The sequence below is a fragment of the Acipenser ruthenus genome, chromosome 3 (genome assembly GCF_902713425.1).
Source record: "Acipenser ruthenus chromosome 3, fAciRut3.2 maternal haplotype, whole genome shotgun sequence".
In the NCBI taxonomy this organism is placed as follows: Eukaryota; Metazoa; Chordata; class Actinopteri; order Acipenseriformes; family Acipenseridae; genus Acipenser; species Acipenser ruthenus.
In genome coordinates this window covers 4827582-4852554 of record NC_081191.1, presented here as the reverse complement: position 1 = coordinate 4852554, position 24973 = coordinate 4827582, and the positions used below count along the sequence as shown (strand labels likewise).

Genomic DNA, 24973 nt, shown 5'->3' with positions numbered 1-24973 from the left:
TTGAACCCACAACCCTCCGGTCAAGAGTCCAGAGCCCTAACCACTACTCCACACTGCTGCCGTATATATTAATATATATATATTAATGTCGATGTCTTGAAAAGATTAGACATCTTTTGATGTTTTTATACAAATTCTGCTGACACGTCATGATGAAGGATTATTGAAATTGTACCATTGCTTAAACTGCTGATATAAATCCGCTGTGAGTTTCTAAGGAAAAGTGAAGTGTCATTGGGGACTTTTCTATAGTTTATTATTGAATAGCCATTTTGAAATATAATTTTCCTGTCATGGGGCTGTACTACATCATTTGTAATACTGCACCCCTTCTCATAATTGAACTACACTGTAGCTCTCCCACCTAACTTCCTACAGTATTGGATACCTGTGTGTAAATTAACTTTTGAATTCAATATTAAGAATCACAGCCGTTTTGTTCCATTTAAGATTGTGTTTATTCATTATGTTTAATAGCAGCATATTAAAAGAATGTATTTTCAAAGTGCTGTTTTATTTATGAATACAACCAACAGGATGCTCTTCTAGACTGTTTAAAAAAAGAGTTTTCATGAAGTAGCTTCGAATGTCACTTTGATAATGCTTTTTCACTTGTCTGTGTTTTTTTATGTTGTTTGCAATCGTTCTGTGTTTCTGTGTGGTTTTTGGTTTTGTTGATCTTTTTAGACAGATTTTCTGATGACTTTTTATTCATACACGTGAATATCTGCCCCTTTTTTATATACAGATATACATATTTGATATAAAGGTGAAAATTATAAACATCAGTTTTTAAAAAAGCTAATTAAGAGAAAAATCATATTTTATACAGATCAAATCAGCCCAAGTTATACAAAGTTTATAAAATAAATAAATAAATAAATAAATAAATAAACAGCTGCTACACAGAGGTGCATTAAATAAATTCCAGTCATACACGTCCCTTTCCATTCTGTGGCTTGAAGCATTAGTATATATTTGTGTGGAATCACCTACAGCTTTTGACTCCAAAGTCACTGAATTGCTGCAAATTGACTTTAGTAAATGGAAGAGGAATGAAGTTGAAGTATTGCATGTAATTTCCTGACAAACTTCTGGCTCACTGATTTTTATTGTATTGCAAAGTATAAAACACTGATAAGATGTCTTTAAAACATTTCAAAGGAAAAGGAGACCTAATTGGAGCCAACCTTTCGATTAATGACCGAGTGATAAAAACCAATGCCGACGTCAAAGCATTGACTTACTGCGACCTGCAGTGTATTAACCTGAAAGGACTTTATGAGGTGCTGGACCTGTACCCTGAGTATGCACACAAGTTTGTGGAGGACATTCAGCAGGACCTCACCTACAACCTACGAGAAGGACATGAGACTGATGTGAGTGCCTGCCTTCTTTTTTTAACATTAAAAGCAAAGGTTTCCATGAGGTTTTGCTCATAGGGATCCTATTTATTTGAGGTAGAATCATTCCCAACAGCTTACAGCATAAACTACATCAGTTATCTAAAAATCATTTGTGTAGCAAAGTATTTCACAAGTTGGGAAAGTGCAGATTTGTTTTTGAGTTTATATACATTATACATTATTATATTTATTTAGCAGACACCTTTATCCAAGGTGACTTACAGAGACAGGGTGTGTGAACTATGCATCAGCTGCAGAGTCACTTACAATTACATCTCACCCGAAAGATGGAGCACAAGGAGGTTAAGTGACTTGCTTAGGATCACACAGTGAGTCAGTGGCTGAGGTGGGATTTGAACCGGGGATCTCCTGGTTACAAGCCCCTTTCTTTAACCACTGGACCACACAGCCTCCTATAATAAGTGTTGATAGATCTAGTGTGGAATTACTTACAGAGTGAATCACTTTTTATTTATTTATTTATTTTTACTGAATCTCAGAATCACTAGACACATTGCAGAGTGACTAGACAATGTTGTGCTGTGTTCTTTAATTCACTAATGAGGGGGCTCGTCGTTTATTCGACCATCAATATCCCCAGAACATTTCTCTATTTCCATGAGTATTTCACACAATTTAAGTACATCTAGGACATCAGTATTTTATCATCAAAAGGGGAAATACCTACTTTTTTTTTTTTTTTTTTTTAGCATATTCAACTGTTGTCATGCATATACAGTGTCATGCTGTTTAGGGTGAGCATCTAGCATAACACAATTGTACTTTAAGGCTACATGTGAGAATTCAGTGCTGTCTTCAAAAGTGGTTATTCACATTCACAGAGGAAAGCTACCCATTGCTTTGGTGTAGTCAAGTACTACAGTGTCAGGGAAATAAGGGAATTAGAGAGAAATAAAATCAATACTCAAGCATTACTTTAGCAAAAGCTCAAGATTCTTCTTGCAGTATGCGCCCTGACAATTCCCCCAATCATTTGATTTTCGTTGAGATGACCATTCAGCAGTATTCCAGAATTATAGATTTGATTTGCATCATTTCAGCTTATCACTCACCAACTTGCGGGGTATAAATAATTCTTCTCCCCCATCATATTTTTAGTTTTCTATTCGCTGGCATTTTTTGAGTGTGTTCTTGCTCTTGCATACACAACATTAGTAACGACAGTGGGGGACAACAGGGCAATAATATGATTCACTTTTTTTTTATATATATTTTTTTTAAAGTTAGTCGTTGCCAATTATTTTTATTATTTTCTCCCAATTTGGAATGGCCAATTATTTTTAGGCTCAGCTCAACGCTACCACCCCTGTGCTGACCTAAATTCTCCACCCCCCCCCCACCCGGGCGACGCTTGGCCAATTGTGCGCCACCCCCTGGGAGCTCCCGTCCACGGTCGGCTGTGGAATAGCCTGGACTCGAACCGGCGACGTCCAGGCTATAGAGCGCATCCTGCACTCAACGCGGAGCGCCTTTACCGGATGTGCCACTCAGGAGCTTATGATTCGCTTTTTAACTGTTAACAAACAGATAATAAACATGTTTATGTACATTATTTATTTTCTGTTAACTGTTAGTAAATAATATATAATAGGCCAGCTAAAACTGCAAACACCAATCAAACACCAGAGCCCTATGGATGATCAATACCCAGTCGACCATATGCTTGAAATCGGTTCAAATTGTTACTGTAGTAATGTTTAGCAAATTAAATCAGGTTTTTATTAACCCTAAGCCTAACCCTAACCTTTAGCTAAAAATTAATAATGTTAGCTAACAGTTAATAAACTTAAAAAACGGCCCTTAAAATAAAGCGTGACCAAACTTTTGACCATAGCTGTACATTGTGTTGTCTTAAAGGTGTTGCTAATGGGATTCCTCACAAAAATTGAATCTTAACTAAAACTGCACCATCTGCAGTTACACAGATTATGAATGCTTCATATTTGTTGGCTGGTTAAAATTGCCACTTCTCAGGTTTGTCTGGAGATAACAAAAGAGACGGGTGGGGGGTGCTGCCGCTACTTGGGAGAGGTTGTCAGGATTATAATGTCTTTAGTTTATAGTCTGAGGTTCATCTGATCGTAAAAAAACAGATCATACTGTAGTCGTAAATGTATGTAACGTGGCTCCTTTGTTGTAACTCTTAAGGGGTCTGTCTTATGTTACGCTACGCTACATTACACTACATTAAATTACGTTACACTACATAGGCTACATTACATTACGCTACACTAGATTACACTGTGCTATGTTATGCTACGCTACGTTACAATACGTTACGTTGTGATATGTTACGTTACGTTGCGTTACGCTATGTTATGTTATGCTACGTTACGCTACATTACGTTACGCTACATTACGTTACGCTACATTACGTTACACTACATTACGTTATGCTACATTACGTTACGCTACATTACGTTATGCTACATTACGTTACACTACATTATGTAACGCTACGTTACGTTATGCTACGTTACACTACTTTTTGTTACACTACATTACGTTTCGCTACGTTACGTTATGTTACACTACGTTACGTTATGCTACGTTACATTACACTATGTTATGTTACACTACATTACATTACGCTACATTACGTTTCGCTACATTACCTTACGTTACATTATGTTATGCTACGTTATGTTACACTACGTTACGTTATGCTACATTACATTTCGCTACGTTACGCTACACTATGTTACATTACATGACGTTATGCTACATTATGTTACACTGCGTTACGTTACTCCATATCACATTACATTACTCCACATTACATTACACTACATTACGTTATGCTACATTACATTATGCTACATTATGTTACGCTGCGTTACGTTACTCCACATTACGTTACACTACATTACGTTACATTACATTACATTATGCTACATTATGTTACACTGCGTTACGTTACTCCATATCACATTACATTACTCCACATTACATTACACTACATTACATTATGCTACATTACATTATGCTACATTATGTTACGCTGCGTTACGTTACTCCACATTACATTACACTACATTACGTTACACTACATTACATTATGCTACATTATGTTACGCTGCATTACGTTACTCCACATTACGTTACACTACATTACGTTATGCTACATTACGTTATGCTACATTATGTTACGCTGCGTTACGTTACTCCACATTACATTACACCACATTATGTTATGCTACATTATGTTACGCTGCGTTACGTTACTCCACGTTACGTTACACTACATTACGTTACTCCACATTACATTACACTACATTATGTTATGCTACATTATGTTACGCTGCGTTACGTTACACTACATTACGTTATGCTACATTACGTTATGCTACATTATGTTACGCTGCGTTACGTTACACTACATTACGTTACACTACATTACGTTATGCTACATTATGTTACGCTGCGTTACGTTACACTACATTACGTTATGCTACATTACGTTATGCTACATTATGTTACGCTGCGTTACGTTACACTACATTACGTTACACTACATTACGTTATGCTACATTATGTTACGCTGCGTTACGTTACACTACATTACGTTATGCTACATTACGTTATGCTACATTATGTTACGCTGCGTTACGTTACTCCACATTACGTTACACTACATTACGTTATGCTACATTATGTTACGCTGCGTTACGTTACACTACATTACGTTACACTACATTACGTTATGCTACATTATGTTACGCTGCGTTACGTTACACTACATTACGTTATGCTACATTACGTTATGCTACATTATGTTACGCTGCGTTACGTTACTCCACATTACATTACACTACATTACATTATGCTACATTACATTATGATACATTATGTTACGCTGCATTACGTTACTCCACATTACGTTACTCCACATTACGTTACACTACATTACGTTATGCTACATTATGTTACGTTGCACTATGTTACGTTACATAAATTGTACATTTAGTAAAATGTGGGGGGAATGTAAGGTTCCCACACACATGAATGCCCAGCCTGACATTCGTGTCTGTGGTCAATATTATTTTAAATATTTTATTTTGGCCCTTGTGCTCCGTTTGTTTGCCCACATAGGAGTTGCACAAAAGCTTTTTTTTTTTTTTAAAAAACTCTCCCTTCCCACAAATAATCACTTTATAATGCAGTTATACATGAAATTACTATTTGTTGACCATAAACTATTTGAATTATTTGTGAGGTTTACTTTAGAGTGATTTTGCAAAGCTCCTGTCATGCTGCAGTACTACATTTTAAATGGAAAATGCAGTGAAATAAGTTCCTCCTTCAGTGTTATATCTCTCAAGATGCTTTGCTAGTGAAGCAGATGCTATTTAAATGCGGCTGTGGTTTTGATACATTAGGTTATTAGGCTAATGTGGTCACACTCAGCTCTGAATATGTGAGGATTTGAGATCTTCGTGTGTGAATGTGGAAGAAGAAAAGGGTTGTTGCCGCAGGTCATTATCTATGATAATAAGGTCCCTAGAGCTTTGTTTTAATCATCATCTTAAGACTGAGAGAGCACATTACTGGAAGAAAAAAACAACACAGAATCAATATGGGTCACAATAATGGACACAAATTCAAAGGACATAATAATAGGGGCATGCTATACACCGCAAAATTCAGACACAGAGCAAAATAATCTGTTATACAATGACATTAGAAACACGTGTAGCAAAGGAGAAGCCATACTAATGGGTGATTTCAACTTCCCTCATATAAAATGGGAAAACCCGGTGGGGAGCACGACAGACAAAATTGAAATGGTAGAAATTACAAATACCTGCTTCCTAATGCAATTTGTCAATGGACTGACTAGAGGGGAGGCATGCCTTGATATAGTCTTTTCAAATAACAAAGATAGAATAACTAAAACAGAGGTTAGAGAACCATTGGCAAACTCAGATCACAACATGGTCTCATTTGAAGTGCTTTTTAAAACCCAAAAAGTAAGGTTTACAATTTTTTTTAAAAGGCAAACAATGAAGGAATGAAACAGAGACTAACAGAAGTAGGTTGGAGTAAAATAGAGAAAACATCCATTAAAAAATGTAGTACTAGAGGTGCAAAACAATTACATCCCAAAAGTAGACAAATCAAAATCTAAAACAAAATGGCCAAAATGGTTTAATAGATCAATTAAAAAAATATTCAGAGAAAAAAAGGCACTTTACAGAGTGTTTAAAAGGGACCAAGAACAAAGCACACAGAAAGAGTACTTGGAACTGCAAACGCAAGTCAAAAAGGAAGTTAGAAAGGCCAAGAGAGAGATAGAAATGAGCATTGCGTAGGGGGCTAAAACCAATTCCAAAAAGTTTCCAATATTATAACAGCAAAAGAACATTCAGGAAGTAAAATGTCTAAGAGACACAAATGGAAAAATCATAGACAGAGAAAAAAATAGCAAATATATTAAATGATTACTTTTCACAAGTTTTTACAAAGGAGGATACGGACAACATGCCCCACATGTCGACCTGTTCCTATCCAGTTTTAAATAACTTTAGCATAACAGACGCAGAAGTGTAAAGGGACTAGGAGCTCTTAAAATAAACAAATCCCCTGGGCCGGATGAGATCCTCCCAATAGTACTCAAGGAAATTAAAGAAGTTATCTACAAACCGCTAACCAAGATCATGCAACAGTCTCTTGAGACAGGGGTTGTACTGATAGACTGGAGAATTGCAAGCGTAATACCGATCCACAGAAAGGGAGACTAAACCGAACCAGGTAACTACAGACCAATAAGCCTGACTTCTATTATATGGAAACTTATGGAAACTGTAATACAATCCAAAATGGAAAATTACCTAGACTTACCTGACCTAGACAGCATTCAGAACTTGGCAGACACATGGCAAATTACATTTAATATAGAAAAGTGTAAGGTACTGCATGCTGGCAATACATTATAAATACCATATGAGAGATACTGAAATTGAAGAAGGAATCTATGAAAAAGATCTTTAGAGTTTATGTTGACTCAGAAATGTCTTCATCTAGACAATGTAGGGAAGCGTTGAATTTAAATCAAGGGAAGTAATGTTAAAACTTTACAATGCATTAGTAAGACCTCATCTAGAATATTGTGTTCAGTTCTGATCACCTCGCTACAAAAAGGATATTGCTGCTGTAGAAAGAGTGCAAAGAAGAGCAACCACAATTATCCTGGGTTTAAAAGGCATGTTGTATGCAGACAGGCTAAAATAATTGAATCTATTCAGTTTTGAACAAAGCAGACTATGCGGCGATCTGATTCAAGCCTTTTAAATTCTAAAAAGTATTGACAATGTCGACCCAAGGGACTTTTTCGACCTGAAAAAAGAAACAAGGACCGGTTGTCACAAATGGAGATTAGATAAAAGGGCATTCAGAACAGAAAATAGAAGGCACTTTTTTACACAGTAATGTTGTTGAAGCTGACACCCTGGGATCCTTCAAGAAGCTGCTTAATGAGATTCTGGGATCAATAAGCTACTAACAACCAAACGAGCAAGATGGGCTGAATGGCCTCCTCTCATTTGTAAATACTCTTATGTTCTTATGTTCTAAATAAAACAAGTCTAATTTCATCAGGCCATTTACAGTATCATGTAGTCATTACAGGATGCATTTACCGTCCTCCCGCATAAAAGTACTTACTGAAATCATTACAAACTACAAGCACTGCAAAGATTTGTGGACACACCGAATTAGGCAATTAAGCAGTGTTTGTGTTTAACACTTGCATCTGAAGGACAAATCCCCTATTCCATACTGTTTTAAGGAATGTTTTGTTTAATTAATTTTGAATAATTAAATCAAGTCAGCAATTCACGAAAGCTCTTTCAACAATTTTAGAAAAGGTTATTCGTTTCTAAAAAAATATATATAGTTATTGTACAATTGTGGGTGAGTGGTTGAGGAATGCTGTGTAACTTTAACGTTTGTGTCACACAACACACAACTGAGACTTATGAAATCTGTGATATTTCAGTTCTTTCACAGACCTGTTTTCTTTACATTGAGACATGAAGTTGGTACACAACATTTTTCTTTTTGTTTTCAATCTAGGATAGACCCTTGAGATGAGACATCTTGTTAAATTCATTAATTTGTACAATAAATATGTGCTAAAATCATACACCATACACTGAATAAAGTTAAAAACAATTACAGGATTTAACCTGTAATAAATGTGCAAAGTCTGTTAAAAAGAGTGTTACATTTTTGCAGAGTAGTCAGTAGCAAACTGTTAAACAACATCTCCATACTCCAATACTGGCAGCAAGACTTACTGAACAATCTTATGTCTTGTGGCTAAACTTAAACAGGAATGAGATTGCTATAAGACACTGTGACAGGAGCAGAGGGGCTGGAGAGCAAGAAGACACAGAAGACCAGGGGGTTTGGGCTGACATGCTGGTTTGGCACAGTGTTATTGAATACGGGCTGGACACTATTAGAAGTGTTCCAGCTCACCTGGGTGATTGTCTTTGTTTCTCTTTTCCCCACTTTTGGTTTACAACAACAAAGGAATGATTTTTTTTTCTCTTTAACCAACGAAAAGCACAGAAAACAATAACTGTGAAAAACACTATAAAGACAAAGATGAATGTGGCTTGGTTTAAACACGGAAACCACCCCACACAATAAGTAGAGGTATTTCCCTCACTATACTTGTTTTATCTTCACTACACTGTTTAGTACAATCTTAACAATATGTTCAGTTTTAATTTTCTCACCATGCCCAGTCCCCAACTCCTTTCAACAAAATGACCCCCCAAACTGTCTGAGCAGACTTTTTATATCCTCCCACCTGATCCCTGATTAATTGAATTCACCGCCTTTCCTACTGAACGCATGGAATTTCCAGAAGGTACAATTACCCAGTTACCCAATTAACCAATTACCAACTAACCTGAACACATTTCTTTTTAACCTGTTAATTGCAAACTTGTATCAGCTCCCTGCAGTCCTTTCTCAGGTTCGTAACAGCAGGCAGGCTTGCAATAACCACTACCTGCCCTACTGTTACAAGCACCAACTTTACAATTCATTTTATTTATGATCATATCTACATGGTCAGTGAAGCTTAAAGTTGAATCTAACGTTGCTACCTACCGTACTACCACTAATATAATCACATAGCTACGTAATCAGGTTTTTTTTTTGTTTTGTTTTAATTTAGTCGTCACCAATGGTTTTTACCCCGGTTTTCTCCCCAATTTGGAATGCCCAATTATTATTTTTATCCCGGTATACCACTGCAACCCCCTCGGCAACTCGGGAAATGGAGGCTGAAACACGCGTCCTCAGATACGTGTTCCTGCCAATCCGTCATTTTTCACACTGCGGATCCACAGCAAAGCCACCAGACCTGTAGTGCCGGAGGACAACACAGATCTGAATGGCTCCACTGCAGACCCGCAGGCACCCTATCAGCCACAGGGGTCGCTGGTGCCCTGCCAACCTAATCCCTCCCTACCCGGGCGGCGCTCGGACAATTGTGCGCCGTCCCCTAGGAACCCCCGGTCACGGTTAGCTGTGACATAGCCTGGATTCGAACCTCCACGCAGAGCGCCTTTACTGGATGCGACACTCGGGAGCCCCTATTATCAAGGTTTTAATGCAAACTGGCAATGGGAGAGTTCAGACCGGGCTCTAATCTGATGCAATGAGTCATCTAATCGAAGCTCTGGAATTTTAAGGACGGGTGATCAATAATTAATGTATTGATTGCATCGCTACCAATAATCAGTGCATCTCTACCAATAAACCAGTTAACTGCACATGTTAAAAAAACAATTTCATAAAGTCTATTCAATAATAAACTAAGAACTACCAAGTCAAATGCCTTGGTTAGATCAATGAAAATTGTACCAGACACCCTTATCTGCTGCCAGCACCAAGTCATTAGTAAGTTTAAGAAGGGTAGTTATCATTGAATGAGTGGGTCTAAAACCTGATTGATGAGTTGTCAGTATATTATTAAAATGTAAATAATCTAAGACTTGATTTTGAACAAACGTCTGAAATATCTTAGATATTACAGGCAGAACAGAAATAGGTCAATATTTATTTCATTTAGCAGTATTTTCTGGTTTACAGTATGTAGTGAGGTCAGAAGTGCTTGCTTCCAACAGTCTGATAGAGCACCTGTTCTTAATTACAATTTCAATAGTTCTACTGAAGAGTTAGCAACAGAGCATGCAGACATTTTTAACCATTTGGGTTCTAAACCATGCCCTTTTGTTTTCTTTCATTTGTAACAATTATTTGTTACTCTTTTTAAAATGGAAATGAGACACACAAGACTATTCTCCAGGTGCAGTTTGGTGGGTGTTGTGTGGTTCAAGTATGTCAGTGAAGAGATTAGGATTAGTGAAATGAGTATTAATAATATTGCCATTTGTGACAGGTATAGAGACTATTACAGCATCTACAGTTTGAATTTGTTTTATATTTACTACATTATTCTAGTTGAATAGGTAATTTATACCTTTCCACAACTTTTAAGGAGATATAAGATTTGCATTAAGATGGTAGCTGGCCTTTGCATTCCTTGCATACGCTTTACATTTGCTCCTTAATTGCTTGTAGATTTGGCCGTAGTGAACATTGGTAGAAGTTCTATAGTTCAATCCAGCTGCATCGCTTTGATTAAATACATCCATGAGCTCTGATGTAATCCATGGCAGATTTCAGCCTTTTACTCTGACCTTTCTTATTGAGGCATGCTTAGTACAGACATCAACAGCTTCTGAATGGATAAAGGACCAAGCATGTATCACACCAGGAAACAATTCCAATTTATTCTAATGATGTTAGCTATACAATTATTTAAACTACACCTTTCAAAAGATCTGGTAAAAGCACATTTACAAACCAACATCTCCTGGTTGTTCAGGAATCATAACAGCTACCGCTGCAACCCAATTGCACTTAAAAGGACTTCAAATCACAGACGGATGTTGCCAGGTATCGAACCCTCGAGACTAGACTCGCTCGGAAAGCCTCTGCTGCCTTCATCGAGCACCTGCCCAGTAGGTTGTGTTGCAGAAATGCAATAAAGTGAACTATCTCCAGCCGATTTACCCTCCTAAACCTTCACCGATCTAGGTTCCGGCCAAGATTGCCAAATTGCTGCAAACATGTTTGGAACCAGCAAGCTCCCACCTGCATGACTCACCCTGAACTTCATGCAGTAGTACCTTTACTTGTTGAGCCACTTGGGTATTCTTTTAAATATAATGGTACAGGATAGTTAAATTCAATTTTCCTTGAACAAAAATAACAGTTTCATCCCAGCAACATTCTAGAAGAGGTTACAAATTGTCAAAATAAATTACATTCAGCAAGTATAGAAAATAATAAGACAACACCTTATCCATCTAGTTCAGAAGCCAGTTGGATCCAGTAATGAGGGGAATAATTCACTTGTTTTGTCTCAATCTGTGTGCTCAGAGTATAAGAATATAATTAGATCTTAAAAAAGACGTGGGTCTTGTGAAATCAAGTGGACTGTAAGATAACTCGATTTTTTTGCAACAAAGTCTGCAAGCACAACTCAGCAGAGTGGAGTTATGGACTGCCTTCAAGGGTTGCCTCATCTTTGGCCCCGGGAATGTTAAAATGAGCAAGATTATCAAGCATCAGGACAGACCGTGATAAAGAACATCAAAAGAGTGAAATAACTTGGCAGAGAGAAAGAAATCATAAGCAAGTAAATGCAGTATAATAAGCATCCCTGTAAGGGAGCGTATTCTTTTCTTTGCAAATCTGCAAATCTTCAATTTCATGAACCATTTGAAACGCAACTTCATATTTTCAAAGTTACGGAAACTCCTTTGGCAAAATATTTCACTTTGACCTGTGACCTAATTTGGCTGCCATATTGTGGTCATGTGACTTTTTATTATATGATGTCCAAGGTCAAGTGAGTAGGATCGCTGTGCTGAATACTTAATCGAATATATACCTTATAGGAAAAATAAGCACAGTATACTATAGTACAGTAATTACTAAGCATTTTGTATATACTTATGCTCATTCTTCTATTCTAGACATAAACGTTGTCTTTTCATTCCTTTTAATTCCAAGCATAAGCATAGGGGACTCAAGCAAAGACTTTGGAAATTAGCTGTTTGTTCTACTTTGTACAGTATAAACAGGGTTCTTTGTTTTCTGTGTTTCTGAGGAGTCCACAAAATACCAAAATAAATCACTCACTATCTTACGGAAGAGCAAACACACTGTGAACCTTTCTCCTATGTAGGATAAGCTGTGTCTAATAAATGGAATGATATAGGAATTATTAGCATTATTATTATTATTATTTATTTCTTAGCAGACACCCTTATCCAGGGCGACTTACAATTGTTACAAGATATCACATTATTTTTACATACAATTACCCATTTATACAGTTGGGTTTTTACTGGAGCAATTTAGGTAAAGTACCTTGCTCAAGGGTACAGCAGCAGTGTCCCATACCAGGGATTGAACCCACAACCCTCCGGTCAAGAGTCCAGAGCCCTAACCACTACGCCACACTGTTCATCAGAATGACCGCCGTTACGTTCAGACATGCTTCAAAGGCATATGTAGACTATCTAGCCATGGTTTGTAATTTAGTGCTTTCTTTTTCAGGGAATATCAAGATTGTCCAAAAAAACGTCAATATCTCAGGTATGTTTTTATCTTCGATGTGTGGACATATCAGTAAATCAGATGTTCTAGAAAGTAACTAGTGTTGTATGTGATTTGTATTATAGTTGTTTTGCATTGTGGTTACGTTTGTGTGAGTGCGTTTATTTTTTTTTACCACAATGAATAACCGCATCATTAAAGCAGTGATTGCGGTCCTTTGTGATTGCCATAAATGATTAAGCTCAGTACAGTTACACCACAATCCTTGTTCCCCGTTATTGTCCACTTGATTACTCTTCATGTAATGTCTTTTCAAGACTATTGTAATATATATATATATATATATATATATATATATATATATATATATATATATATATATATATATATATATATATGTAGGTTTGCTACTATTCGATTTATATTTTTTTGCCAAATCGACGATTAATATCAACGTTTATTTTAAAAAAATGTACTGTTTTTTTATAACTTGAAGGGGTGTAGACTGATAAGAGATCAGAGAGCTGTGGAGCCAAACCATGTAAAGCCTTAAAATTAAGAAGTAAAATTTTAAAATCAACACGAAACCTGATGACAGGCAACCAGTGCAGGGACTCTAGAACAGGAGTGATATGATCCCTCGTACGTGACCTTGTCAGGATACGAGCTGCTGAGTTCTGAACACATTGTAATTTAGACAGTCTGCTTTTGGAGACGCCTGCAAGCAGAGCATTACAATAATCAATCCTCGAAAAAACAAATGCATGAACCAGCTTTTCAGCTACAGAAGCAGAATGCATAATTCGCACCCTAGCGATGTTTCTAAGGTGGAAAAACAATGCCTTAACAGTATTCTGCACATGAGGTTCAAAAGTTAATCCAGGATCAAAAATAACTCCCAAATTTAAACTCAAGCATAGTACCATCAACTGACAAGTTTACAGCATTGGTTTTACGTAACTGGTGGGCAGTGCCTCGCAACATAACCTCTGTCTTGTCACAGTTAAGATGCAGCAAGTTTTGTGACATCCAATTCTTAATATCAGAAATGCAATCAGCAAGCTCAGAGGCAGCAACATCATATTTAATATGCACAAAAATGTGGGTGTCATCTGCATAAAAATGATAATTCAGACCATGTAATCTTAGTATGTGACTAAGGGGAAACATGTAAATACTAAATAGTAGAGAGTCCAAAACTGAGCCTTGTAGGACACCAGATGTTACCAGCCCAACCTCGCCAAGAGAGACAAAGTGTTAACACCCAGTAAGATAAGACTGAAACCATTTTAGTGCAATGCCAAAAATGCCAAACAAACTCTCTAACCTATCAAGTAGGATAGCATGATTTGCAGTGTCGAATGCAGCCAAGATCCAAAATAATTAAAATTGATAACGCACCTGGTCAGCTGCCATAAGAAGATCGTATGTAACTTTAACAAGGGCAGTTTCAGTTCTGTGTAGTTGTCGAAAACCAGATTGCAAAGGTTCATAGAGTTTATTTGCAGTTAGATGTTAATTTAATTGCAAAGTGACAGCTCACTTTAATATTTTAGCAAGACAGGGCAGATTTGAAATGGGTAATTATTAAAACTATCCAAAGCCATGTTAGCTTTTTTAGGCACTGGAGTGACTGCCGCCATTTTAAAAGCAGCCGGCAACACGCCAGAGCTCAGGCAGTCATTTAAAATATTTAACAGCAAGGGGCTAAGATCTGCAACACAAGAATGCAAAAGAACAAAGGGAATAGGATCCAGTAAGCATGAGGTGGGTTTCATTCGAAGGACAAGATCATTAAGGTAAGCAGTGTGAAACAAGACAGAGAGGACCCAGCAAAACCAGACAAACTAAAAGACTGTACAGAAGCATCATGAGAGGAGGTGAGAATGTGCTGGCGAATGTTATCAATCTTGGTTTTAAAATATTCTAATAAACTATTGCATAACTGATGTGAAGCTGGTAAAGTAATGGAACAGTTAGGCTTTAACAACTGATCAATGAAAACAGGTGTCTGGGATTACCGAGATTATTCTCAATAACATTTGAAAAATAGCTAGATCTGGCTGTTGCCATAGCATCCCTATATACAACCAATGATTCTTTCCACATGTGCAGGTGTACCGTTGAACCAGAGTCCCGCCACCTACTCTCACTTTTACGACAGCAAGCCTTAATAGAGCGCAGTTGGACAGTATACCATGGAGCACAGCGAGTATAATTGACAGACCTGGTCCTAACTGGGACCAGGGTGTCAAAATATTTACTATTATTATTATTATTTATTTATTAGCAGACGCCCTTATCCAGGGCGACTTACAATTGTTACAAGATATCACATTATACATTATTTCACATTATACAGATATCACATTATTTTACATACAATTACCCATTTATACAGTTGGGTTTTTACTGGAGCAATCTAGGTAAAGTACGTTGCTCAAGGGTACAGCAGCAGTGTCCCCTAGCTGGGGATTGAACCCACAACCCTCCGGTCAAGAGTCCAGAGCCCTAACCACTACTCCACACTGCTACTAGGGAGCTATTGAAAAGCTGCACCTTTTCCTCCAGTGTATTAGAGTCAGAGAGTGTGTGAGAAAGAAAAGAACAGAATCAGAGAACCTAGCAGGGTCAACTGAAAGCCAGTTTCGAAATTTTTACTGAGCGTGTAGGGATAATGCAAGGGACTGTAAGTTCCAAATCAAGTAAAATGATCAAGTAAAAATACCCAAATCTAGAGTAGTCGGATGGAAAGCAAGAGGGCAGTTAGTAATAACTAAATCCAATGTATGACCTTTGTTATGCTTCAGAGTATGAATAGACTGAGTGAGACCAAAGCATTCCAAAAGAGCTAAGAATTCCACTGCCAGATTACAATGTTCAGAGTCAATGTGTATATTGAAGTCACCTAGGATTAGAATCTTGTCGAACCTAAAACACAGCAGAGATAGTAAGTCAGAGAATTCATCTAAAAAGGCAGCATTTTGTTTAGGAGGTCTATAGACAGTAATAACAAGCAAAGGCTGGGGAGCAGGGATTTTTAAAACCAGACATTCAAATGAGGTGTACTTAGGGATAGGAATAATGCTCTGGCTGAATACTAGCTTATACACTAAGATAAGTCCACCACCACGGCCAACAGAGCGGCATTTTTCAAATAACCCAAAACCAGGAGGTACAAGTTGATTAAACAAAACATTGTCATTTTGTTTGTGCCAGGTTTCAGTCAAGCACAGAAAGTCCAAATCCTTCTCATTAATAAAGTAATTTAAGAGAGCAGGTCTTAAACAAAGCAAATCTAACTGATCTCACAGAAGCATGGTTATTTTGACAGGAAGCATGTTCAAGTCAAGTCAAGACAACGTAAGTTTTTTAATTTAATTCCAGATCGAGAGAATGCAGTCCACCTTATAGACACGGGCCAATAAACAGAACTCAGCGAGGTAGAAATAAAACAGCATCCATAACTGTGATGTATATATCTGGGCCTGCGTAAAATCCCAAGCTTACAACAGATATTGTAGTTACATTTAGCAAGAATAAAGTTTTGCTTATAATGTAGTAATTGTGCAGGAGAGTACCTTAAAGCTATTGTAGAGATGAGCAGGTCAAGAGGGCCAATTTGGAAACAATCCACGGTTAGAAAACAGTGAGTATCTGAACCAGCCACAGCAAAACCAAGGACACCTCACAGCAAAGCACCAGCAAGCATCAACGCAGACAGCAGGGCCACACACAGACAGCAGTAAAGGCAAAAGCACAGCCCATTGCAACCACCGGCAAGCCATATGCAACTCCCATTCAGCACCCAGTACACAGGGCACGCAGGACAGAGCACCACCCAGGAGACCGATCCAGCGGGTAGATGTAGCCAGCAGCAGCAAACAGGCAGACAGAAACAGCAGCAGGACAGGCAGCCAAAGCAGGTAACAGCGGTGAGTGGCAGGGAACAAGCAGCAGCAGGGAACAAGCAGCAGCAGGGAACAAGCAGCAGCAGGGAACAAGCAGCGGCTGGACAGGTAGTAACAGTGAGCAAAACAGCAGCAATAAATAGACTGAAGACACTATGTAACACAATTTTTGTTCCTGGGTAGTAAGTGTTATTTCCTAATTGCTTATGCCTCAAAAGTATAGAAAATGGCTATTATTCCCCACAAACTTTGCTTTTGTGACCAGGACAGTGATATTTTGAAATTTACCTATTTCCAATGAGAAAACTGGCGAATTTGTGTCTTTTCGTTCACATAAAGTCAGAAAAAAACAACATATGAATCCAAATTAACATGTATTTGTACTAAAGTAATACAAAAATGACTACAAAAGATTTAGAAGTGAGTAGTTTTTCGAGATTTACGATTATACTGTAAACCACTTTCACGAATCAGACCCCAAATGTAGTCTCCCATCATGTTCTCGTTATACTGTCCTTGGTAGCGGCATTCAAAGTCCAGTATATCCTGGTGGAAGCGCTCGCCTTGCTCCTCCGAGTACGCTCCCATGTTCTCCTTGAATTTATCAAGATGAGCATCAAGGATATGGACTTTGAGGGACATCCTACAGCCCATTGTGCCGTAGTTCTTCACCAGAGTCTCAACCAGCTCCACATAGTTTTCGGCCATGTGATTGCCCAGGAAGCCCCGAACCACTGCGACAAAGCTGTTCCAAGCCGCTTTCTCCTTACTAGTGAGCTTCTTGGGGAATTCATTGCACTCCAGGATCTTCTTTATCTGTGGTCCGACGAAGACACCGGCTTTGACCTTTGCCTTAGACAGCTTAGGGAAGAAGTCTTGAAGGTACTTGAAGGCTGCCGACTCCTTATCTATAGCTCTGACAAATTGTTTCATAAGGCCCAATTTGATGTGCAGTGGTGGCATCAGCACCTTCCGGGGGTCCACCAGTGGCTCCCACTTGACGTTGTTCCTCCCCACAGAGAACTCGGTCCGCTGTGGCCAGTCCCGCCTGTGGTAGTGCACCTTGGTGTCCCTGCTGTCCCAAAGGCAAAGATAGCAGGGAAACTTGGTAAAACCGCCTTGGAGACCCATCAGGAATGCCACCATTTTGAAGTCTCCTATGACCTCCCAGCCGTACTCATCATACTTCAAGGCGTCCAGCAAGGTCTTGATGCTGTTGTAATCCTCTTTGAGGTGCACCGAGTGAGCCAGGGGAAGAGACGGGTACTTGTTACCATTATGGAGCAGCACAGCTTTGAGTCTCCTGGATGAGCTGTCAATGAAGAGGCGCCACTCATTCTGGTTACAGGCGATTCCGATTGCCTCAAACAGACTGGTCACATTGTGGCAGAAGCAGAGCCCATCTTGATGGGTGAAGAAGCTGGAAAAAGGTTGGTGACGCTTCCTCTGATCTGCGACTTGCACACTTTCATCCAACAAGTTCCACTGCTTGAGCCTAGACGTCAAAAGCTCAGCATTGGACTTGGTGAGACCAAGATCTCTAATCAAGTCGTTGAGGTCTTTTTGGTTGGGGTAGTATGGGTTTCTCTCCTCAGCTCCACCTCTGAAATTGTCATCTGGATCTACAATGTCTTCCTCGCTCTCTGACTTGCTGCTCTCTTCTAAAGACGGCTGCTCTCTCTCCGGAGGAGTGGGTACGGGGAGCTCATGGCAGTGTGGCACCGGGGCGATGGATGAAGGAAGGTCCGGATACGTGATAGCAGGTGCATTCTTGCCAGTCCGACGTTTGGAAGGGTCCACCATGCAGAAGTAGCAGTTGCTTGAGTGGTCAGTGGGTTCCCGCCAAATTCTTGGGATAGCGAACTTCATGGCTCTCTTTTCCCCTCTGTACCATCCTACAAAAATACATTTATTTCACCCATGACTAATGTGTAAGAGATTCTCGCAACATTTTTCATATATGATATCTTTTTTCAATAACATTGAAAATTGTAAAACATTTTAAAATTAAAAACTTTTACAATTTTAAAAATTTTAACAAATTTTATAACATAAAATTCCGAGCAACAATTGTCCATCTTACCTTCCAGAGTTTTTTTTTGCAGTGCTCGCAGGTGAAATGAGGTGCCCAGGGTTTGTCTTGATCCCCGACAGGCATGCCGAAATATGCCTTGTAGGCCTCACACATCTTAGCAGATGCTTCCACGGAGTACTTTTTCGCTCTTGTCTTGATAAATTGGCCGCAGACATAGCAAAATGCATCTGCCGGATGCTTGCAGCCTCTTGATGCCATCTCAGAAAAATGCAGATATGTATCCATTTAGGCAGCTGGAACTAAACTGAACTGGTGGGCTTAAGGCCCCTGTATTTATACTACTATTTATATTACTGGAAAGTTCTAGAAAGTTCTAGAAGTTACTCCAAGTTTACTCAGCACTGAATCTATCTTGAATGTTCTGGAAAATAGGTAAATTTCAAAATATCACTGTCCTGGACACAAAAGCAAAGTTTGTGGGGAATAATAGCCATTTTCTATACTTTTGAGGAATAAGCAATTAGGAAATAACACTTACTACCCAGGAACCCAAAAAAAAAAAAAAATTGTTACACGGTGAGATCAGTGGTACTCAACTCTGGCCTTCGAGATCTATTCCAGTCCTGGTCTTTATTCCAACCAGGTCCTAAATTTGTTAATTGCCTCTTTGCAGCTTCAGCTAACTACATTACAACCTGCTTAGAGAAAAAACCTGGACTGGATTAGATCTCGAGAGAAAGACACAGTTGAGTACCACTTCTGTAGATAAACTCAGTGTAGTAATTATGCAAATTTTGGAGATGTACAGCTATGGCCAAAAAGTTTTGCATCACCCTATAGAATTAACAAGTTTTGCTTCATAAAGTCAAATGAAACCTGCTGAATAATGTTACATTAACATATTGAATTGCATACTGCTTTGTAGTTCTCCATATACTTAAAGAATAACTCACACAAATTGAAAAATGTGACATTTCGAAATCTAACATGAAATACTGTACTACTATTATGGCTTCCGGTAGACTTCTGCAATATAATTTTGTAGTATCTTTGATCAAATGATGTTAAATAAAAGATCTAAATTATGTTCATTTAGTTTTTTTTTTTAAATGATGTCTCAATCCTAAAATTCTAGGTGATGCAAAACTTTTGTCCATGGATGTATATTTAGCAGATTTTTCATAAACGCAACAATTTATGAAAATGGCTTGCTTGCAAATGTCTTATGTTTTTGAGTAGATATTTGTGTGTTTTATTAATTATAAAATAGATTTAAGTGTTTGGAATCACTGTTTATTTGGCTATTTATATTTACAGAATATAGCCAACAGCTTAATATTTCATCTGTTACATGACAGGACCAGCATCTCAGGCAGATGATAAGGGTGGAAAGATTAAAGCCAAAGAAAAGGAAAGAAGGAGAACTGCAGTGCAAATTGTACATTCAATTAAATTATAAATTAGTATGATATGCAATTAATTATTCAAAGGTGTGTAATTGAGAATTTGTCATGTTAAAACTTATTATATCAGATTCAATCTGAAATAGCTTATCACTCTATTAATCATTTTTTCTGTGGAGGACTTCTAAATGTTCTGGGCTGATAGAAAATGTCAGTACCTGATCTCATCATTGAATAAAACATGCTTTACTGTGAAAAGGCAATATGGCTGTGGAGGATGCCAAAATATTTTAATAAAACGTAATTTTAGTGGAAAATCTCAAGACCTTTTGTCTTCCATCTCCTGCATCTCTGCTGTACCATTGCAATGGATACCAGGTACTGCAGTTATTGAAAAGACAGACAAGCGAGGGGAAAATAACGTTCAATAAAGTTCTTTGGAAGAAATATAGGAAACTTTTATACAGAGTCATATCAGTTTAATGTTAGGTGGTACCTTTGGTAAAGGATACCTCTGGGGGGGGGGGGGGGGGGGGGGGATGTAACTGCTGTTTATTTATTGATTTAAATCATTTCAACATGTTTTAGATAATATTCTTTAGGCTGTCTTAAAGGTTTACAGAACACAAGGATAGTTAAGATTTTTTTTTTAAGCCTTGATTATTTTATTTTATTAAGAATATGTAAATGTAAAGAGGAAGTGATTGAAAACAATAGGTTCAAGAGGAAGAAGGGTTCCACTGTTCAAGTGTTATGTGTAATTATTTAATATGTATGTACAGTATGTATTTGGGCACGGGTGTTTAAAGTCAGCAGGGAAGGGTTAATTACCTTCCCTTCCCAAGTAGTTCACATGCAGACTGTGCCTGGACTCGACTGAACGATTAACAAGCAATCGAGCCCAGGCACAGCTGGATAAAAGAAGCAGGAACCTCTCACTCGTGGTTAGGTATTTAGAGGTGGAATGAGAGAGTGAAACCGTAAGGTAAAGAGAAAGAAAGATAGAAATATAAGCAATTGCTTCTCGTGCTGGATTTGGACCAGCACGATGCTTGTTTATTCACAGTGTTGGTTTATTGTCTGTTTTGGCCAACATGCCGTTTTGTTTTGAAAAGTGTTTTGCTTTTGTTAAACTGTTTTATTTAATAAATCTGCACACCAGCGCTTCACTCTCGGTATTATTGTCTGTCTCTTCCTGTCTGACGTCACCATAAGCTATCCTTGTGACCAGGTGTTTTAAGCAAATGTTAGCTCTTTGATGTTGGTGTGGGCAGAAATATGATGGATGCAAAGGTTGATGAATTGTTTAATTGTTATTAGTGGTGCTGTATGGAGTATGTTGATTAATTGTTAATAGTGGTACTGTATGTACAATGGAGTATGCTGATTATAATACGTAAATACATGTCACTTTTGTTTGTACTTGGTAGTTGGGGGGGGGGGGGTCAAGAGAAATCCAAACAGGGCCTGATTTTGAGGAAATGTGATGAAACACAAATGTAAGGGCAAAGTGCTTTACTTTTGCGCTGGATTGCGCCAAGTTAGAGCTGGGTGCTGGCGCAATTCTGTTAGTGCTGACCGATGAAGAAAGAGCGATGTCCAGTCCTTTACCGTCTGCTGTAAGTGCCAGTGGTTGGCATAACTTTCGGGATGGGGCCTCATTTGCATGTTAGGTTTGAGTGATTATGACAACGGTGCAAGCGGGGGAGACTGTAGTTCAAACTATCCAGGTAAGGGGAGGTTTATTTTGAAACGCAAGTGCTGTCTATCCCATTACGAAAAGGGAACACCAAGTTCTGAAAGAGCGAGTGAGACACTTTTCCCACACAATTTACTATGTTATACATATTTTTTATATTGTAAATTAAACAGTAAATAATATAGCCCCAGCCTCCGCTGTCATCGACATCGCTCAAAGCTGACATGCAAATGAGTACGGGGCAAAGTATGTCACTAGAATCACATTTCAAGCCAAAGGCAGTTTGCACAAAATCTGGGGCAAGCGTGTTTTGGCCCATCATAAAAACCAGGCCCATAATGTGAATATTAAAAGTGTACTCTGTGTGGAAGTACAGTGGGACTAGACAGCTAGACTGAGAAACATAAGGCAAACCAAGCTGTTTGTTTGACTAGATAATACATGTCATGTATTTTTTTCAAAATGAACCAGATTGGCAAAATCAATTGTAAGGTCTGCAGTAGAAATTTCCTATTTTTAAGCATGGATGTTGCCCAAGATAGTTGTTCTGTGAAAGACAAATGTCCATAAATTCAGCAAAAATGTGGACTATAATTATAGGTTATGTAGTCTTAAACACAAGTGCCACAGGTCCACACAAACACAAACTTTATATTTTGGGAAATTTGAATAAAGATTCCCAGATGGAATATGTGTGTGTGTGTGGTTTTTTTTTTTAGTAAAGTAGTAAAGTAAAAAAATTCCTACTCTTGTTTCCTAACTGTTCTCATCTAAGGATATAATGGGTCACCCATGTTGGTGAAGACTTAACTGTATCATGGACCTTCCAATACAGAAATAACCGCCACAAATGACTGCACCTGTGAAGGATTGAACGTTATCTCACAAAGACTGTATAGCAACCTCTCTATCCATTGATTATATTTTTTTTCTTTTTTTCTGTCTTTTTTCACTCCTCTAAAAACTTGCTTTTTAGTCAGAGGGTAAAGGAAATGGACGCATAAACCAGCAGCGTCACTCGATTGTAGAAGATGAGGAAGATGAAGAGGAGGGTGAAACTACACCGCTTTCTCCTGCTTCACTGGACTGCAGAGCCAGCTACAGGACCAGCAGCACTTTCTCTTCAAGGAAAGCACAAGACACCTCTCCTGCCAGGATCTGCAGTTCACAGTCAGATATAAGAGCCAGACATGAAACAGAGCCACCCAGCAATGCCAGGAACGAGGGGAAAAAGCTCAAATTACACCTGTCAACTGTGAACAACGTCGGCTCTCCTGATCTCAGTCCAAGGTTGGTATCACATTGTCACTTTAAATAAATTAGTTCCTTTTACACATGTATTTACATTTCTCAATTGTAATTTTCATGTTTGATTTTTTTTGTCTGAATACAACAGTATATTACGGCAGCTCGTTGAGGCCATCAGAAAAAAAAATACAATAATTATTTGTTATGTCGAGGTCACAAGACAATTTGAAACCATTGCGTTATCTCATGATCACAAGATCATTTATCTCAGGATCTCGAGACAAGCAGGGGTTGCTTTGGCCTTGGTGATGATCTGGATAGATTTACAAGTGTGCGAATTACTGCTCGCTTGAGATCATCAGTAAGAATGAAGCAGACCAAACATGTTTGATCAATTGATCAAAAAATGAGATGCCAAATGAGGGCCACACAGAAAATGTGTATAAAGGATACAAAATAAAAGTAATTAAATTTAAAGACGTTAGTTATTCCGTAGTGATATATTTCTAGACAAAATGCTTTTTACAATCTTTAATCAATGTACAGGTTTGTTGATGGTACTGAAGATGGTGATGGCACCGAAGGTAAACAAACCTTTGAGTTCTGCCCAAGACAAATGCAAGATTCAAGTGGTGGAACTACAGTAAGAGGTATTTCAAACCCACTGTTATAGCTGCAATAGTGTGTAATCGCATTTGTTTTTAAATGTCTTCAGTGGTTTCATTTAACAATTGACTACATTATCACACAAAAATAGTTACCAAAGGGGGCTCCCGAATGGAGCATCCGGTAAAGGTGTTCCACGTGGAGTGCAGGATGCACCCTATAGCCTGGACATCACCGGTTCGAGTCCAGGCTATTGCATTGCCAACCATGGATGGGAGCTCCCAGGGGACAGCGCACAATTGGCCGTGTGCCACCGAGGGGGGGAGGGCTTAGGTCGGCCACCAGGGTGTCCTCGGCTCACCACGACCCCTGTGGTCTGGCCGGGCGCCTGCGGGCTTGCCTGAAAGCTGCTTTTCTACTTTTTCGAAATCTACTTTTTTTCAGATTCAAATCAAATAAGCGGTACAGTGCTTGCTGCTAAGACAGAAGAAACAAAACAGCAGATCAGTCGACTAAACCAGGAGGTGAGAAAATATTCATACTTTTAGAGAAAAAGTCTTGTATTATTGTGTCTGTATTAATCACTTCAAATTAGGTGACGCAGCAATTGTATCAGCCATATAAAACTGTGTGTTCTAGTTGATGAACAATACGGCAATGTACAGTAATAGAATAATAAATTAGGAGAGTAAGCTGCATACTGGGTGCTTTACGCTGTGGCAGGGTGGCAGGGTGGCAGGGTGGAAGCCCTGCTGGTGCATGGGTGTGTGTTGGTGTTGAGAATATTAGGTTGGTAGGGAGGGGGTTACATTGCTCCCTGTCAAAACACCTGGGAATAAGGTGTATAAAATACTGTAGGTATTCACGGGTGGTCATTTAGATTAATGTTGGTGACTGACGTGGAGGTTCGTGTTTTGTGTGCTGAGTGTGGAATTATAAAGAGAGAAGTGTTGTTGGTGTTCGGAGAGTGTATGAGGCTGTGTTTCTTTGAA

General features: G+C 38.5%; 1 protein-coding gene across 1 annotated transcript in view; it reads left to right on the top strand.

Annotated features, from left to right (window-relative positions):
- The window catches only part of LOC117435691 (potassium voltage-gated channel subfamily H member 8-like), a 95277-nt gene that overhangs the window by 53473 nt on the left and 16831 nt on the right, over window positions 1-24973 (top strand). Inside the window, exons 11-15 of the mRNA XM_034059046.3 lie at window positions 1165-1379; window positions 13080-13118; window positions 23104-23417; window positions 23922-24025; window positions 24426-24505. Coding sequence (XP_033914937.3) covers window positions 1165-1379; window positions 13080-13118; window positions 23104-23417; window positions 23922-24025; window positions 24426-24505 — 752 coding nt within the window. The remainder of the gene's footprint in view (window positions 1-1164; window positions 1380-13079; window positions 13119-23103; window positions 23418-23921; window positions 24026-24425; window positions 24506-24973) is intronic.